Here is a 21097-nt window from a genome sequence, read left to right on the forward strand (position 1 = left end):
TTGTGCCCCTTCTTCTTGCAGATTCCACACGGTTTAGCCTGTGGGTCTTGGTTGCACTTGCTAAAATGCCTTTTATGGCAAGTCTTACACCTGGGCTTATCACCAGTCTGTCCTTTCTTGGAACCAGAGTTCCCTTTTCCTTTCTTATTCGACTGGGAGGACTGATCATCCTCTCTCTTTCTCTTCCCCTCTTCAGAATTTTTCTTCGCCCTGCTCCTCACAATATCCAAAGTGAGGGATAATGATAGATCCACAGCGGATCTATAGGTGGTTGGCTTTGAAGCCTTAACATTCCCCTTAACTTCAGGGGCTAAACCACCAATAAAATGCGCAATGCGCTTGGGCTTAGGTGTGACTAAATACGGCACAAGCCTCGACATGGAATTGAAACTAGTCACATAGGATCTACAGTCTAGATCCTTCATCACGAGGGTGAGAAAATCAGTCTCTACGCGCTCTACTTCATGCTGAGGACAATAAGTGTCCTTAACCAGATCAACAAACTTCTCCCATGAGAGATTATACAAATGCACTTTCCCAGTGGATTGTACAAGCGCTTTCCACCATGTAAGGGCATCTCCCTTAAAAGATTGGGAGGCAAACATAACCACATCTTCTTTAGCGCAACCGCTAATATCTATCACCGTTTCCATCTCATCTAGCCACTTCATACAGTCTATCGCCCCTTTTTCTCCTGTAAAGTCTCTTGGCTTACAGGAAACAATATATTTGTAGGTACAACCCTTGGCATGCCTAAGGGTAGGCTCAGGAACGACCTGCTTCTTGGGTACACTACCCTGGTTAGACGAGTGCAGGGACTCACTTTTCCTGTGAGTATGTGGTTGAGAATGGGTTTTCGAAAGAGTTTGAGACCGAACAACACTCGGCTCTTTAAACTTAGCCTCTACCACTTGAGAAACTGCCGCGGTGATTAGGGCTTGCAGTTCGGCACCAGTAATATTGATTCTGGTGTTGCCCTCTGCTGGATGACTATTTGCTTCGTCTGAGCCAGCCATTTCTGAATGCTATAATATAGACAATAATAGTATTTTAAATTACATATAAATTCATCATATTGATGATCCAATGGTCATGGTATTATTAAACCATTTAGACCATTTCAAATCATAACTAAAAGTTAATAGAATGCATTATTCTGTACATTATTGGGCAGGGGAAGGATAGAAATTTCACAATTGCCAATGTCGTAAAAGACATTTTATGCATTATTAAACTCGTCTTGAAGGACATTTAAATAGCTTAGGAAGCTTGTCACAAGGACGAGTTAAGATCTATTTAACGATCTCTAAGATCGGTGATCTTTTAAGGGTTGAACAAAGTTCATCGCCTTTTTGACAAGAAATTTATAAATTGTACTTTCATTGTCATTTTTACACCCTTGCTTAAAAGCATGCATCTCAAATGGATGTCTTGGTGTATACATCATATTGATGTTTACTAGCCATGATTCGCATTGATCATTTAGGCTATATGTGACTCGGAAGGATCCAAGTACCTTTTGGAAGCTTGTGTAGTTTCTCGTACCGCACAGCTAGGAATGTTAACATGTTTTCAGATGTTAACAGAGATTTGCTATCTTAAAAAGGTTGTACCATCATAGCCAATTAATACTTTGGCTAGGTTATACATCTAAGAGTTTCTTTGGCAGATCAATTATAAATTGAAAAGATATAACAGGGTGTAATAAAATACACAATTAAAAACCAAAGTTGAAACTTCATTAACTGAAAACAAGTACAACTGCCCTAAACGGGACTTAGAAAAAGACAAACTACCCACGCAGGGGCATACAGAAAGGAAAATATGTCCACGCAGGGACCTGATATAGAAACTAAACAAATGTCCATGCAGGGACACGATTACAACAACCAAGAAAACATAACAATCCTCTACTTCTTCTTCCCTTTGATAAGGTTCGCAAGGCCTTTCATGAAACTAGTATGTCTTTCCTTGTTCTTCCTAGCCTTGTTCTCAACCTTATCTAGCCTCTCCAGGATTTCCTGGGTTTGACGCTGTTGCTGAAGCTGCTGGGGAGGAGGCGGCTGGTATGGCGGGTACTGGTAACCCTAACCCGGGTATCCAGTTGGATGCATAGAAGGGTAAGTAGAAGGATAGAGGTGGTGATACTGCGCAGCCGTAAGGTACGGGTCTTGAGATATATAGTCCGAGGGGTACCTCGATGGGTTCTCATAAGGATTGTACCCGGAAGGACCTGGGTACGTCGGGATTGGGTTATCAAAACCCACAGGCGGCTCAGGTGGTGCATAAGAAGCTTGCGGAGGATTAGCCTCCGGTGTCGCGTTTGAGGGCCCACCCATCTGGGGGTCCTCTGGAATAGGGGGATAGGAACTCAAACCATGAGGAGAACTGAAACGGGGTCCTCCTCTTACGGACATGCGTGCGTTCCTCCTTCGCCTCGTAGGCTCGGGAGGTGGCTGCGGTGGCTGCTGCGGTGGCTCCTCTACCGGGAGTGGTGGTGGTGAGACAGCTTGAAGTTGAGGATCTTCCAAAGGTGGTTGGGCTGGAGAGCTATGGTAAGATGGCGTAAAGAACCAATCATATGTAGCCATTTTCTCCTGGAACGAGTCGGGCCCATGGTATGGGGATCCCTGAAACGGAGACCCACTAGATATGCTGATAGGGTGGCCCGGGGTTCCTGTTTGCATTTCCGGGTCGGGGTCATCATCTATTTCCATCTCCTGATAGAAATGGTCCTCAGGGCCTAATGGGTTGTAGCTAAGAAAATCATTGACATAATCGGCTGGGTTGAACTGTCCCGGGGAGTAGGGGAGTCAGAATGATGAAACGAGTGAGATTGCAAAGAGTGATGCGACTAGTAAGATCCGTGCGAATGGTGAGATTGATGAGAGTGGTGAGAGTGTTCGGGCTCGACTGGAGCAAATGGCCCAAAGGACGGGTGGAAAGAAGGCGATGAGCTTAGCGAGACTGAGTGTCTTGCCGGCTCAAAAGGTTGACCCCACATATCGTGAGAGTCGGAGGAGGAAAAGGACGTCGATGGAGTGCGTCTGTGTGATGGTCCAACTGATGACGGTCCTCCACGCATGGGACCCTTGCCTCGTCCTGTTACTCTTGGAGGCATGATGGTGAATTTCCTGTTGAAACAAGAAAACAAAAATAAAATAAAACATAATAACAGCAAAGGAAAAGTAAAGATGCATCCTAGGTCATTTGCCTAGACTCGAGAGTCTACGTAATGTGCTTATTATGTCATTGAGATTAAACACAAAAGGTTAGTGTTTAATTCACTCAATGTTGGCTCTGATACCAACCTGTCACACCCCAATATTCCACGTGTTACCGGTGGGCCCGGCGGGGAGTATCGTGACGTAGTTGATATCATCATTGTCAACACACACAATAATATAGCACAGCGGAAGGCTGGGTAAAAAAAAACTATTACAAACCATACTGTCTGTCGATGTTCAAGTACATGAATAATACAGACTGGAATGTAATAAGATCCACAGGCGGATCATAAAGTACAAAGAAACATAAACTACAGACTCCGGGTATCTATGGGATTTCCAAGATCCTCTATAACACCCTATAGCTCCAGCCTATTTCGAGAAGTACCTGTCAATTCAATCTTTAGGAAAATACGTCAGTATGCACTGGTAAATACAATTTAACTGACTCGTTTTGAAAACATTTAAGAAAATTGATTTAGATGCACATGGCACAAATCCTTTATAACTTGGGACAATCTTTATTAAGATCTTGTATACAGCTTTATATATTTGTCATACAAGTGGGGCCGGTTTGGAAGCCGGACATGATTAACTGACTCACCACTTATAGAACCCACAAAGGAGTTATCCACAACTTGTGGGTAATTTAATATTTAGCATTTGCATCTGTCAGGTGCATGCCTGCACCCCGTGCATAGGTCGTGGCTATTAATAATTTAAATGAGCCGAGGATATCCAGGACACGGTCGTTAACCCCCAAATGTTTATGTTATCAAATAATACAGATTAAAACGGGTCATGCGGATTTATTAAATCACAATCTGACAAAATAATCCCATACCCGACCAAGCGGTATTAAGATACCGTATCCCAAGCCCGTATAGGGAAAATAAGTTAAAAGTATTTAGCTGGTGGTAGCAGTAAATTCCTAAGGTTCTTGAAAGGCACTTTTTACCGGAAGCTATTAATCTGTATGGAAGGTTTAATTTATCTATTAGGATGCTAACGGGTCGTTAATTAAGTCAAGGACTTAGACCGGCTAGCTAGAAGGAAACCTTACGGACCTAAACGGTAAATTAAGCGGAGACCGGGATAGAATGTGATTTAGACCCGACAAGCTTGGATACTAGTATAACATGGGTAAACTAAATACATTCTGGAAAATGAGGATTTAATGACAAGGTTAAGCCCGTATCGGCTATTTTACGTAAACTAGTCACGTAAACCGATCCAAATGCGTAAATGCGTAACGGGTAACCAAATAAATTAAATACAGGTCTTAATCATTATTATGCTCAAAATATGTTAATATATCAGTAGTATATCAACATTTATGCCCAAAAAGCAATTTAAACCAAAATAAGTCCCACAAGGGTATTTTGGTAATTTTAATGCTCATAAAAGAGTTTATTTATAAAACTAAGTTCCAGGTCTGATTAGATTAATAAAAACATGTACTTTAATGTGTTACATCAATAGGATACTTAATATATGAAAAATATACCCTTTATTACTAACTATGCACCGTAAGGGCGTTTTGGTAGTTTTACATAGGCTTAAAAGGGTTAAAATAGACTTCTGAGTTTTAAAACTTTAGTTTACTGTAATATTATGTAAATTAGCTTAAAACATCAGTAGGTTATGAAATTTATATGATAAATATAGTTTTGATCCATACTAGGTGCTAGAAACGCTAAAAATGTGATTAAAAGGGCTATTATGGTAAAAATAGGAAATCTGAGATTTTGGTCAGTTTATAAAGTTCAAAATATTATATTTATCATATGGAATCAGTATCAAAAAGTTTGGCATTAAAATGTAGGTAAAACTCATTTTATTGATGAAAAGGGTAAAACCGGTAGTTACCGAAATTAGGCTATAATCCTATGTTATGCTCAGCCTAAAAATAATTAGAAATATTCAAAAATCCCAAAATATCATTTAACATCAGTAGGCAAAGAGTTTGGTGTCAAAAATAGGGTTTAGATAAGCTTCATGCTAATTATGCCTTTTAAATACTAAAAGTTCCTTAATTACGCTATTGAGCATAACTCCCATTCTAGACTTCAAACTGATGTCAAATTTTCTATACATGTCTAAATATCAGTAGCAAAGGTTTTAGTTCATTCACATTGCTAGAAATCTTGGTTTTATGCAAAAAGGGCGTTTTAGGCATTAATGAGCATAATTACGATCAAGAGCATATATTACAAACGATTAGGCACCATGCAATATAACTTCATAGGGTTATACTACAATGCACTATGGTCCTAATGGAAGCTTAAAACATGGAAGAATTAAGATTGAACGGGTCAGAACTGAAAGTCAAAGCAAAAGTCAAGCTTTTGCGACGTTCGGTTATAATCTGCCCTTAGACTATTAATTGTCGGATTAGGACTGATAAAACATGTTTAGATAGTCATTACCAAGTCATTAGAATGTTAAAATGTAATTTAGAACCTCTGGTTTATTAATTAAAATCATTTTTGTCATTTCTGTCCAGTTTGACTTTTTGTCAAACTACTTTGACCCGACATTTAATCAGTCAAACGAGATAATTAGGAGACACCCTTTCAGGGATTAATCATCTATACTAATGTGGTTTCATAACCACTTTCAATTTGATCAGTGGTTAAGCCACATGTAATTAAAACGAAAGTCAAACTAATTATACACTAAGTTTGACTTTTAAGTAATTAGACTAAATTAAACAACTAAATAAGTAATTAGAAGCTTACTTAAGGTCCTAGCAAACTTTTCTACACTTGTAATCCTCTAGTTACTGCTGAGAGCTCCAGAGCAAGTCCCACAATTGAATTGTTGCAAATGATGTTCAAGAACACAAGAGGAGCTCTCCTTATATAGTGATTTCCATGGATTTAGATTACTTCCAGGTGTTTTAGGAGGCCCTGGGATCACCCCAGGTGTCCTAGCTATTGTAATAAACCGACTTACAGCTCCCTAGGTCGTTAAAAACTAGGCTAAGGCGGTGTAACAGGTTAACCCGCACCTGGCAGCAAGTTTCTGTATCTGGCAGTCCCTCGCGGGCCGCGTAAGACCTAAGGGGTGTCTTACGCGGGCCGTCTGAACCTGGTTAACTGGTAAATCAAGTTTCCTTGTTGGCAGATTCAGTCCCTTTTCGTTTAAACCCCTTTTTAACTTCATTTTTGACATGTAAGGCCCTTGTAGTTAGCTTGGTGAAGCTCTAGGGTGAATAACCAAACTTCGTTAGGCTCGGGTTCGTTAAATTTCTTCATGAAAGCAAGTTTTATTAAGTTAACGCTTTTAACCCAAAATTTAGAAAACACGCTTAACCATCTCGGAATCACGTGAAATTTTTATCACACATTCTCGGGAGTATATTTGAATATTATGAAGATTCGGTTTCGTTAAAAGGCCATTCAGAGGTCAGAATTGACATATTGACACTTTTAACCCTTGTAATTTAAAATTTTCCGATTATTTTCACAAACGGCTTCGTATACCCAATCAATCACCCATTTAAGAATATTTTCTTCACGTGTGGTCATTCAGAGGCTCAAGTTTGGCATGTTGACACTTTTAGTCCTTTCGTTTGCATATTTTCACTTGTTGTCAACTTTAGTCCCCTAAACTCCATCTTTCGCATAACCGGAGTTTAGGACACGTGTCTATGTATAATTGGACACGTTTTTACGTGGTGTTACAGGAGTCTTCCTACAACAGTATTTATCACACCACCGTTTAAACCGCTATGTGTGAAGCGTTAGATGGAACGTAATAAGTCAATCCCCGTCGTGTTGAACAGAGACCGAAGATAAACAATCTACTGGTCCGAGATGGTCCAGGAAAAACTAGAGGCAAGATCGTTCAGATACGTGATCATATCGAGACAGCCACGGAATAAAGAAGGATTACGCCGATGAGCGGCGGAAATCGTAAGAATTTGAGATAAGAAGTATGACTTTAATGGGAGCCTCGCCTAGAGAAGGCGTAGTGTGAGTTGGAAAACTAAAAGGGTCGAATCCCCGATGTAGGGATCGGAACCATTGCTCACAAGATGAAACTTCTAGAAAAGATCCGTAGTGATTGCGACACATTCTATGTGTCTAGTCTTTAAAGGAGTCTGACTCAAGGAACAGTCGTAGTTCCCACAAATAAGATTCACGTCAATGACAAACGACAGGAATTACTATAGAAACCTGTTAAGGTTTTGGACCAAGAGTCCACAATACTATAGAAACCTGTTAAGGTTACGGACCAAGAGTCCACAAGATACAGAAAAGACATGATTGATTTACTTAAGTATGATAGAATTCATAACATGACCCAGAGATACATGGGAACATGAAGACAAATTTTAAAACATAAGTGACCACATTTGATTCACAACTCCCCTGCGACCGATGGCATCGCTTGAATTTCGGGACGAAATTCTTTTAACGGGGGGAGACTGTGACAACCGTCACTTTTCCGTACATTCCGTACACTAATTGAACAGTAATTTGTGCTTTAATAACTGTGCATGATCTAGTTTACAAGACAAATGAATTTTTGATTACTGTTATATACATACAATGGCATTTCATGATACAAGACTTTATTCGTTGCTACATGCAACACAAGATAGTTCAAATGATACACAGAACAGAATTGGCACCATTATCAGACAAACTAAAAATGCTGACTAAGTTCAGTATATAGACAGACAGTATTTTGAGGCCCAGTATGAGCCAGAGATGACGTGTTACACTAGTATAGTGTGTAGGGAAGTAAGGACCACAAAATTGCTTTTCTAGGTGATAGATAAAGTGCCGGAAAGTGCCTAAAAACCACATAAAGTGCAGAATTCTGCATAAATCAGCAAAAATTCAGCATTTTAACAAGTTTATTATGAGCAAAAATATGACAAAAGGGTCCTGTATATGCTTTCCTAACTGTCGGGAATTAAAAGTGTCACTAAAAGTTACATAAAAGACACTTTACGTTATAACTTAGCACTTTAACGGAACAGTATACAACCGAACAACCGGACATTACCCGGAACATAAAAATATTGCTTGAAGCATTGTTTTACTTTTCTGAGCTAGTTATGATCCCCGAACACCCTAACACCCACTAAAGTATCTAGTAACTAATTACACTAACTAGATACTTGGAAATTGATTACAAGGTAACTACATTGGTTCAAATATTACATTTAACCCCCCCCCATACTAATTCACGGTCACATTTAGGGCCCCACCTTAATCTTTTAAAAGATCTACTAAATCCCATTAAATCTTCCCAAAATCTTGCATAAGATGTGTAGTGTACTATTGGAGACATAAGGACCATTGGACAAAGGAATTATGAAATATAAGTAGTCATCTTCTCCAACATTTCTCAACAAACACAAAGAACCTCCATCACCACCCCACCTCACGGCTACACCCCATTACCCCACCACCTCCATTTTCGGCCATCATTCAAGCAATCCAAGTGTATCTCAAGGTGATACAAGGTGATTTATGAGGCTCGGTGCTCGCGGAACTTGAAGGACCTCTCTTGTGTGCTATTATCCACTCCATTTTCACTTGTGTTCTTCCTAGCTTGAAGCTAGTAGTAAGACTCTTAAAAACTCTTGTTACTTCATATTTTTAGTGGTTAAAAGATATAACATGTTGAAAATCATATGAACACTAAAGATCATACACTTGAAGTTTGAACATAAAGCTAACATAAGATGAAATATTGTTAGAAGAAAGTTGTTTTGAATATGTTGATGATTATTTGTTGATTTCTTGGTAATATGAGGTTGATCATCATATTGAACTTGTTAAAGCATGATTAAAAACATGATTTAACAAGTTAGGAGATGATTATGTGTTTACATGTGATGATCATCTTCATGATTAGACATGAACTTGAAGATTAAAATGATTTCTTGAAAAATAATCATTAAAGTGAGTTGATAACCATGTTAACCCTAGATTTGAGAATGATTTTCTAAAAAGAACCAAGTTCAAAATGTGATTTTTAGAAGATCATGGTTTTACATAAACCTATATTATTTTTGGTGGAAGAACAAGTGTAAGAACACTAGAGAAACAAGAAAATGATATGCTAAATAGCATGGACAGCTCCATTTACAAAGGAAACTATGGCAAAATTTTCTAAAAATACCAAAACTTAGAAAATATTTTCTAAACAAGTGATTACCAATGTATTTTTAACTATGATTTTCTATATAAACCTTGCCATGGATTTTTGTAACAAAATACAAGTATTGGAGGTTGGTTTTTTACAAATAAAGATGGGTAAATATGCATTTAGAATATATATTTACATTAAAGACATTGTGTGTGATTATGTGAAGTAGTTATATTATTTTAGGATTTAAAATAATATAACTCACAAATACCAAGAATTTACAACACCAAAATAATACCAAAAATTACATGGAATGAAATATATAAGTTACACACTTGATATTGTGAAACCGAACGCAATAACGTAACTTACAAAATATTTCGAGAAGTACCGTTACAATACATTTTTGGTAAATATTATTTTGGACACAAAAGAAACGAAAGTATGATTTTTAATATATCAAATTTTCGACAGAGAGGAAATATATTACTTTTGGAAGTAAAAATATATTTTCTTAGAATATTTAGAAAATATATGATTTTTGAAGAAAAATATATATTTTCTGGATGATACATTATTTTTGGACAAAACAAGTCTACGTATATTTTCTAAGTGAAAATGTATTATTTTGGAAACTACAAATACAAGAATACATGTATGAAATACTCCCATCCTTGGGAAGGAAACACGAAAACAAATACTTGAAAAGTATTATAACTCTGGATGATGTAAAGACATAAAGAAAACGTAACTCGAAACATGAATACTAAGGCAAGGCACGGCCCGCTCGTCTAATAGACCCTAGCACATTGTAGGTAGTCGTATTGGCTGACGATATTTGAGTTACGAGTACTGAAGACGCAAAACAGTGAGTTCATGCTCCCTCTTTTCTTTAACTGTTTTTGGTTTTATAACTCTCGGGGGTGAAATATATGTTACGAATACTTGAACGGTATGAAATGCCTATGAGATACTAGATCATGTGAGCTTAGACTTAATATTGAAATGCCATAAATTCTTGGTGAAAACTAGTACCAAGTTGTAAATACATAATTAGGGACGAGGGTTAGATCTAACGGGTACGGCCGAACCCCACTCATGGTCACAACTAGTACCTAGTAGTGCTTCGGAATCCCAGTCGAGGTTAATCAACACAGTCAAGGGTAATCGACACAGTCAAGGTAAATCGACACAGTCGAGGTTAATGGACACAGTCGAGGAAAATCGACAAGGGTATGAGCCATTATGAGTGCTCCCTATGAGCCATTACGAGTGCTCCCTATGAGCCATAACGAGTGCTCCCTATGTCCTCACATGCCTTGTAAAACATTCATGTTCATACACGCTTTTCATACCTGTTTACAAAGGAGTCTCTCAAAGATTTACAAGAATTACATTATACAAACAAGACGCATGAACTCGCTCAACTTTTTGTTGATGTTTTCCAAAATTACATGTATTTCAGGTAACAGGATGGATCTTGGACGCAGGTGTCGTAACTAGAAGTTTAGATGTCATCCACTTTTGTTGGTTTGTAACCTAGTCAAAGGTTGTGTTTTAAAAACTTGAATAAACAATGTTTGTCATACATAAATTTTGTGAATGGATGAACATCGTTTTGATCATGTAGTTGTTTATTACGATTGAATGCAATGATATTAAACCAGTCACACATCATACGCTTCCACAAAAGACAGGGTGTGACAGTTTTGATGTTAGTGGGAAGAAGAAGGAAGAAGAAAATGATAAGATTGACTAAAATACACTTCCTCTTTATTTTAAATTTTGCCACATGTCCTAATCCTATTGCTTCCTATCCTTCCTAGCCAAAATAAACTTCCTATTTGATCCTCACCCTTGTTTTCAAACCAGATATTAACCTATGATATGAATTCATTTTTTTATAAGCTCTGCCTATTTTTTGTATAAGTCTCTACTGCATGTATTGTGTGAAAATTGAAAGTTTTGCTTATATGTAATACGTCTTAACTCTTAAGCATTCATTTTTTTAAGAAAACAGTCATGCGACCATGATTTAAATTTACTTTTGCTGTAAAACAGTTTTTTCAATATTATTTTGAATGTTTAAAACATGACAATTAGATTTCTTAAATAGCATTAGACAAAAAAAAATGGAAATTTAACTCCTATTTCAAAACAATTAAAATGTTGATGATCGAACTAAGATTTAGGCTAAACAAAAATTGAGTACGACTTGAAAAAAACAAACGTATATTGTATAACAATATGTTTTTTTATATAAGATATTTTAGATAATCAATATTTTAACGTAAATTGCTAGTGTTGTTAATTAAAATGTAAATGTTTAATGGGTCGATTGTAAAAAAAAAGTAAACAAAAACTTAATCAGTAACTAGATATGTAAAAAGGTCACCTATTTTATAAAATGGGTATGACTGTTTTTTTTCAAAGAAATATTTTAAAGATTTTATCATAAGATAGACTAGATTGATTTTGAAGTTAAGAAATAAGAAATTAAAAAAGAGTAAATGGGTAATTTCATAAAGAAAGGGGAAAGTATGTAATTGATTTTAAAGGTTGGGTAAATATGTAATAAGGGCTCTTAGTAAGGTGATATATGTAAAAATCTCTTTTCATAATTATCAGCAACTATCAAAATTACTCTACAAATGATACTGTAGAGTATTTTTGATCTTCTGTAGAGTAATTTTGTAAAATATTCTTGTAGATTAATTTTGTTCTTGTAAGGTAATTATCAAAATTACTCTACAAGTGTATCAAAATTACTTTGCGTCAAAATTACTTTACAAATGAATCAAAATTACCCTGCAAGTTTATCAAACAACATACAATTCAAAATTACTCTACAAATGATCCTGTAGAGTAATTTTGTAAACTGATCCCCTGTAGAGTAATTTTGATCTTGTAGAGTAATTTTGTAAACTGATCCTGTAGAGTAATTTTAATCTTGTAGAGTAATTTTGTTAACCTAAAACTTTTAGTGTTTTCCAATTTAACTTTACAACGTTTTTACTTTCAACTTTGATCTCCTATATTTTTCATCTTTCGCAAATTTTTCGTTTTACACTTCGTTCTAACTTTTGCGAGTTAATACAGTGCAACATGTGTGTGTGTGTGATTCAACGTTTTTACGTTTCGTTTTACGCTTTGTTTTAAAGTTTGCGAGTTAACACGACACAACTGCATGCGTGTGTAGTTCAATGTTATTACGTCGTCTATTTTTATCTCGTTTGACATGTTTGGCGTAACACGCGGGTCCTAGATTGAGTTAGTTATTCTTTATTATGTTATACGTTTTGGTCTAATTTCTTTGCATTAACACGTTGCAACTTTAGTGTTAGTGCTTGTTAATGGTGGTGTGACATTGGTGTTACGCCAGGCACAACACGGGCGATTAAGATTAATTTGTTTTAAGAATATTCCAAATATGTACTTGTATATGTGGTCAGTTGGTTCAATAAGGAATATGAAACATGTGCCTTAAATTGGTCCTAATTAATTACTTTGAATTGAACATGAGAAGCTTCCATGGTGCTCTACCGGTTACTTTATCAACCTTTCAATCAAATAAATGGTTGTTGAGTTTATTTTGATAAGGGAAGGTTAATTTTGTAAAAGAAGAAAGGGTAATTTTGTAAAACATTAAATAGTTTCTTTGTTTATCTCATTTATTATCATTTTTGACTAATTAATTAGTCATAAAAACTATTATCCTCCACACAAACTTTTTTTTTACTACACACATCAAAAGTTATCCTACATATTTCGAAATTCATCCTAGACGTTGAAATTTATCTTACACAACTCGTAATTTATCCTACACAACTCGTAATTTATCATACACTTTAAATTATTGTATTTTATTTTTTTGAAAAAAACATATATTTTGAAGATAAGTTACAAAAAATTTAATGTAGCTATTTAAGAACAAGACTACAAATTAATAAGCTATGTAAATTTACCAATGTACCCTTTTAATAACATTAAATACTTATATTAAATGAAGTAAAATAAAACATTCTTATTGGTTGAAATTTCTTATTTTTTCTTCTTACAAAAAATTTCTTCTCATTTGAACTCTCCACTATTTTGATATAGCCTATCATTCTTTGATTTTTTTAAATTTTTTTTATTTTCTTCAAACGTCTATAATAATTTTTTATACGATATTATTTTTTAAAAGAATTGCATCATAAAATCAAATATTTTATCAAATTGAGTATAGCCTTGTTATACTTTTTTAAAATTCGATAAATTGTGCGTAATTATGCTTATAAATAATTATGAAATAGGTTGCGTAATTATAAGCATATGTTACACAATTATCTTGTAAGACCATGTGTAGTAAGCGTGATTTTTTCAAAAAAAAAAACCTCAAACACGCCCAATCATGCCCCACCCCATCCCCATGGGCGTTTTCTAGCGTTATTTTTCAAAAAAAAGCCCCCCCAACGTTTTTAAATCACGCCAAACATCCAATTGTTTGGCCAATCACATGCATTCATTCCTATGCTTGCCCAATACCATTTTTTGGATGTTCTTTTTATTTAATTGTTTTAACACCCCTTTTTAATATAATGCCCGCATCCCCACTACACCCATTTTAGAAAAACGCCCAATAATGCCCATTGCTGACTGTACCGCCACATAGCGGAAAACGCCCAAGGATAGGGGCTTTATTCACCCAAACCACTACACATGGTCTAAGTTGCATAATTATGTAATTTTTGTGCGAGAATAAATAACTTTATACATGAATTGTGGTGGACAAACTTACCCCTTGCCCATGGACATGTGTCACCTTTTGGTGGCTTCGTATCCTTAGTACATATATGTATCTCATATAAGTATACATATGTAACTCGCAAATACATATAAATTTCTATAGCAAAAATCAATAACATATAAAAGGATTAAATTAAAAAAACTTCTTAGTTTATAGTGTTTTTTTTTTTGGTTTTTATATAGAATGTATAATCATGTAATGACTTATATAGAATGTGCAATCACGTAATAATTTATGTTGAATGTGTAATCACGTAATGATTTATGTTGAATGTGTAATCACGTATGCTGTAAAAAAATTAAGAAAATTATAGGAATAGTATGCTCAAATTAAAGAGAATGAAATGCTTGTTAATACGGTGTAATTTAAAAAAAAATATCGTATGGAAAAGTTACAGCCATTTGAAATCAAGGGAGGAGGGAGAGTTTAAGTGAGAAAAGACCAGAATACTCTTTTCTATTGGTTTTTCTCAATTGTTTGATCCTATTATTTACATAAATCTCACCGCCTAATTTTGATTCATTGATGGAAATCTGCGAAGGATTTCTCGCGTACATTTAGTAAGTTTTTTTTTTGTTCGTATTGTACAATATCTCCTCCCAATAGAACATCACACAACGAGGAGGGGGTTTTGTAACCATTTTTCCGGTTATTTTGTTATTATCTATATAACATTTATCAACTCGCATGAACAGTGGTTTTTTTTTTTTTTTTTTTTTTGCTTTTTGACTTTTTTGCCTCCTTGGACCTAATTTACGATTCTGTCCCGCTTTAAAATTACGATTTAGCCAACAATTTAAAATTACGTTTTTACCTACCGTTCAAAATAAAGTTACGCTTTTACCTTGATGGTAAATTATAATTTTGGCCTCGATTCGAAATAAAGATTTTGCCCCGTTTAAATTTACAGTTTTGCCATTAGTTTTGTTTCCCTTCTCCCGGGTAACTTACGCTTTTGCTCACATTTACCAACTCGCATGAACATTTTTTTTTTTTTTGCTTTTTGACTTTTTTGCCTCTTTGGACCCAATTTACGATTTTGCCCCGCTTTAAAATTACGATTTAGCCATGAGTTTAAAATTACGTTTTTACCTACTGTTCAAAATAAAGTTACGTTTTTACCCTGATGGAAAATTACAATTTTGGCCTCGATTCAAAATAAAGATTTTGCCCCGTTTAAATTTACAGTTTTGCCATTAGTTTTGTTTCCCTTCTCCCAGGTAAATTACGCTTTTGCCCTCAATTTAAATTTACATCTTTGTCATCGGTTTTGTTTGCTTTCCCAGGAAAATTATGATTTTGCCCCCCAGTGTATAAGTACAGACACACGAAGGGGGCATAGTGCGAGGCAACTGCCTGAAACTCCCCAATGGCCCAACCAATTTGTGATTTTTCCCCGCTTTAAAATTACGATTTTGCCATTAGTTCAAAATTACGTTTTTACCCCAGTTCAAAATAAAATTATGCTTTTGCCCACATCTAAAAATTACAATTTTGCCCTCAGTTCAAAATTACGATTTTGCCCCGTTTAAATTTACAGTTTTGCAATTAGTTTTGTTTTTTTTCCTTCCAACCAAATCACATATTTGCCCTGAATTTAAATTTAATTTTGCCATCATTTTTCTTTGCTTTGCTGTGTCTTTTCTTTTTTTTCCTTTTCCGCTTTATGTATATATTATAGTTATTATTGCGCGAAACTATTAACAAAAACTTTCGCAATTCAGTTGGTTGTATGAACATTCAAATATAGTGAGTATCTCGGGTCCGAAGCCCTTTATGAGGGAAATTTTTTTATTATATGCTGCTAAATAAAAGTTTAAGTATCTATTATTTTTAATAATATTTTCCGTGATTTATTCGTTCTTTTTTCACTTTTACGTTGTTCTCTACTTCTAAATTTGTTATTTTTATAACCAACCGGTATGGTACCGGTATTTACGGGTAAAATACCGATAGGTAACGAACTGAACGGGTATTGTGCTTATCCCGTTACAAAACAAAACGAATCGATAACGTTTGAATTCCCCACGGGCAGCGCGAGGAATTTCACTAGTTTCTATTCACAAACCACAAATAGGAAAAGTTAATAATAAGATCAACAAATGTTTTCTTTTTGTGGATCACTAAGAGTAAACGTCGTGTCATTCCGAAACCTCCACTAACCATCAAACCGTAAGAATGATACCATGCACAAGTTGTTTTTTTTTCTTTGTCGTCACTAAAGAATCCAACCAAAAGATAATATCGGTCGACTTATATGAAGAAGGGGAAGAAATATGGAGTCGAACTAAAAGCCATCGTTCATAATCGCCACCCTGCCAACAAGGCAAACATAGCGCCCCTGGGGCGCCATCATCCACACCAAGCAAATGAAATGGGGGCGTCATCCTTCTTCCGCCATGCTGCTAACGAGCAAAAAAGGGGGTGCAGGTGGGGCCCACCTCTTTTCAACCAATAAAATCTTTTTTTTTTAATTTTGTTTAATAGAGGGGCGTTATACCACACCTGCAAGTTAAAGGAAGGACTTTAAAGCCTCCTATATGACGTGAAGGCTAGTTGGATATGACGTGATGTGATAAAGCTTATAGGGGCTTTATACCACACCCTCCGGCCTTATTAAGATTAAGGTTATTGGATTTTATCACCCCCAACTATCGGCCTTTAGCCGTTGCCACCCCCAACTAACACTTTGACACCCGGCACCCCCAACTTGACTTTTAGTTTGTGTTGGCACCATTCAGTTAAATATTTATTAAATGAGTTTGTTTCTTATCCTACGTGGCACAGACTTGATGAGATGGACAGGATTATGTGGCGAATATGTGGCAAGCAACTTCATCACCTTCCTTTATAACATAAGAGACTTTGACTTTGAAAACTCCACACAACCTCCATCAAACCCCAAATCTCACCTCGATTTCTCCATCTCAACAACAATGATCTATAAATTGTAACAATGGCCGGACTCCTTACATAATCATCGGCGCCACCGGCTTATTCCTCATCGGCGCTTCCGAATCCTTAATCTCCATCACCCTAACCCAAATCTCATCAACACCCTCAAAAAAATCAACCCCTTTCATCTTCTTCATAGCCTCTTTACTCTCCTTCTTATTCATATAAAAAAACGTCATTGATGCATTTCATCAAACACATGGTGAGCAAGAAACCAAACCCACATGAAAGCACGAACAAACGATTACCCTTTTCCATCATTGGAAGCCACGATCCTCATCCCATCAGCAGACCACTAAAGATCATCAATCCGACCAGACAACACCCGAAACTCATTCTTCAACACAAACCCATTATGCGGCCCCCAGATCCTCATCATCCCAGACACATCAGCGGAAGTGATCCACTCCCCATTAGGCGAAAACCTGGCCACAATGGTCTGATACGCGTGTTCGGAATACACCTGAACCTCCAATGGTCGATCAAGATAGCGAATAATCACCAATCGGTCATTACAGTAGAGAAATGCGTTGGTTTTTGGGTCGCAGGAGATGAGTATTCCTCTGCCGCGTTCGGTTGAGGGGGTGCAGGCGTATGTTTCCACGAGATTTGCCATTGTTTTGGGAGCTTTTTGCAGGGGAAATGGGGGGAATTGGGTTTGCAAGTGATTATATATACATATAGTGCCACGCAGGTTTTTGTATATACATATATAGTGCCACGTATTCGCCATGTCATTCTGTCCATTCTGTCCACGTAAGTTTAAATGTGCCATGTAGGATAAGAAACAAACTCAGTTAGTAAATATTTAACTGAGTGGTGCCAGCATAAACTAAAAGTCAAGTTGGGGGTGCCGGGTGTCAAAGTGTTAGTTGGGGGGTGGCAACGGCCAAAGGCCGATAGTTGGGGGTGATAAAATGTCACACCCCAACCGATGGCGGAGACATCGGGGCGCGGCACTGAGCGAAATAGATTGTCCAGAAGTTTCCATAACAATTATATTTACCAAATATTTTAAGTAACATGTCCCATACCATGTCATATAAGATAAAATAATTATTACAGTACAAATCTAGGCAAATTGTTCTGTTCCGACAAGTCAGGTTTCATTAGTACAAACAACTATTTGTTGGTTACTAAGACTCTTTCCTAGCCTTGATTTCCAAGCAAATAGACACCTTAAGCACCTGTCACATACGTTAAAATAACAGTCAATACACATAGTGTAAAGGCGAGTATACAAGTTTGATAATAGCATATAGAGTTCGAAATAGTTTACGCATAACCAGCACGTACACTGGGTAAAACGAAGCATGTTAGTTATCGACATTAACCTATCTATACCAATGATTGCGGGTTAACTGCCCAAGGCAGTTCGTAATATATGATCACCACTGTAATCCATGCAAATAATTGTCCTTAACAACCCCCGTGTGAACGGGTGCTGAGTCCGAACTATAGTACTATCGTTGCTAAGGCATGTAGACAACATTCCATGTGTAAACATAACAAACAAGCATTCATTAAGTCACGTATAACATGCGGTAACGGTTAGCGTTAAAAGTATTGCGTGGTGTGTTCGATGTGATTTAGAATAAGTAACGTATGTAACACCCAAGAGTGCGAAAGCAAAAAGGGATCGAGTATACTCACAGCGGTTGATGGATTGAAGGGAGCGCTTGGGAGTAAGGTTAGCCTGAATAGTTCGATAGCATAACGATAAGTGAAGCGTATAACAAAACAAGTGTTGGTGGGTCAAACAGCTGGTCGATCGGATGGTAGTCTGATCGGACAGCTGATCGTGCGAGTGACAATCCGTTCGGACGATTGTCCGGTCGGATGGCCGTTCGAGTGGATTGTTTCTTTATTTAGGAAGGATGTGTTTGTGTATGATGGCTTGACTTTTGAAGTTTTTGTTGTAGCATTTGAAAACATTGAAGTGTCTCTACCTTCCAGGTCGGTCGATCGATCGGCCGGCAACCCGTTCGGTTGGGCACCTCAGTGAGAACAAGTTCACAGCAGGTTGTCACTCGATCGGACAGCAGTTCGATCGAGTGGCATTCCTAGTGCATTGAACATGTTGAAAATTGTTTAAGTGTTGAAGTCTAATGGTCACACGTTCGAGTGGTTAACCCGATCGGATGGTAGTCCGATCGGACAACAACTTGTTCAACGATCAGACTTTGAATGTTGATGAATAGTTTAAGTGTGGGACCCCAAGGTGCAAGCCGTTCGGTTTGGCCAGTCGATCGGATTGGTTGTTCGATCGGATGACAGTCCGATCGGATGGCATTCCGTCCTGGTCGACCTGTTCGTCTTACACTTGGTTGTCTTGATTGTTTGTCGTTTTTATCGAGGTGTTGTGATATCGTGCCAAACAACAGAAACTCTGTCAATACTTGGTTCTCCTGATCGGACAGGAATCACCCAAATCCGATTAGTGAACTGTTCGGGACGGTGTTTCACGTTTAACCCGAAATCGGTGAACCTCGTGGATAGAATCCAGTTCTCGAGCCACACAACCACTAGAATGATTAGTAGGTCGACACAAGCTCCGTTTCTACCGGTTTTGAAGGAATTGAGTGTAAAAGAGTTGGAAGAAAGTTAGAAAAACCATCTTTCAATCCTTTTTATAGTGAAGATGTTTAGATCTATGAAAGATCCTTGTTAGTTTATGTGGAAATCGGTTAGATCCAAGTTATTCTTGGTAGATTGAGGCCAAAACATGAAGTTCTTCAAGAACACATGATGACGTCATCCTAGAACACCTTGAATCTTGGTGATTTCATAGTTAAAAGTTAAGATTCAAAAGATAGAAAGGAGTAGGAGTGCGTGTAGATCAAGGAAGTACAAGATTTAGGACGAGATCTTACCGGAATCGAGAGAAATCTGAAGAAAAGTGAGGAGAGCGTGCTGTTCGGACAGAGAGTTGCCAAAAGTAGAAAGAATGAAAGTGACAGTAGGTATTTATAGAATTCCAAAAGAGGAAAGGGGCTGGTCGATCGGCCAGGCAGCTCGATCGGACAGCCTGTCCGATCGGACGGCAGTCCGAGCGGACGGCTGGTCGATCGGCTGGTTACCTGATCGATCGGTCGCCTGATTCGAGTGTTCGGTGCGACGAGTTTTGCTGTTTCGATTTCGATCGCGAGCTTTGCGATGCGATAGAGTTTCCTAATCAAATTACTTTTAATCCCAACTACTCATATCTCGCGCTATCTCTTCTCCACTAATTATCATACTATATCTACATACAAGCATCCTTATTTCGTATTCGTTTAGCGTTTGCGATTCGATTGCGATAGAATTCGATTGTGATTCGATTGATTACGACACATAACATAAATAAACATGCACAAGTAACACATAAGGCACACACACACACGTATAACAATCACCAAAATGCGTAACTCGAGTTGCGAGCGCGATGTTGATTAGATTAGTTCGATTAGCGTTTAATTGACTTTATCGTATTGTTACTTCCTATTGTTCACAGTCGTAAGGCGATTCTTAGCGATAAGTATACATCGATTACTGCGATTCTTAACAATTACTCCATATACTAATCTATAAGTCAAAGAAGTCAAAACAGGAATTGAGCAAGGAGAGACAGATTGCAATTAGCAATCTTTTCTTCCTTTGACTTCAATTTTGACCTTGACTTGACTTTTGAAACAAGGGGTGTTACATAAAATCCAATAACCCTAAGGGGCCGTTTGGTTAGCGGAATGATTAGGAATTGGAATTGAAATTTGTATCGGAATTAGAATTTGAAGGAATTTGATTTGGAATTTAAACATTCCAATTGGAATTGGAAATTGTTGGAATTGGAATCTCAATTCCATTTTTGTTGTGTTTGGTTGTCAAAATGAATTGGAACCCATCACCCCGACACCCACAACCACCAGTTCGGGTCGAAACGGTTCGGGTCGGGTCGAAACGGTTCGATTCGAAACGGTTCGCGTCGAAACGGTTCGATTCGAAACAGTACGATTCGAAACAGTACGATTCGAAA

The 21097-nt window shown here is 37.1% G+C and overlaps 1 protein-coding gene across 1 annotated transcript; it reads right to left on the bottom strand.

Annotated features, from left to right (window-relative positions):
• Positions 1 to 2087: 2087 nt before the first annotated feature.
• On the bottom strand, positions 2088 to 2717 carry LOC110933184 (leucine-rich repeat extensin-like protein 5). The gene has a single exon (XM_022176418.1). The coding sequence runs from the start codon at positions 2715 to 2717 to the stop codon at positions 2088 to 2090; it is 630 nt and encodes a 209-aa protein (XP_022032110.1).
• Positions 2718 to 21097: the final 18380 nt, after the last annotated feature.

This window comes from Helianthus annuus, chromosome 4 (assembly GCF_002127325.2).
Source record: "Helianthus annuus cultivar XRQ/B chromosome 4, HanXRQr2.0-SUNRISE, whole genome shotgun sequence".
In the NCBI taxonomy this organism is placed as follows: Eukaryota; Viridiplantae; Streptophyta; class Magnoliopsida; order Asterales; family Asteraceae; genus Helianthus; species Helianthus annuus.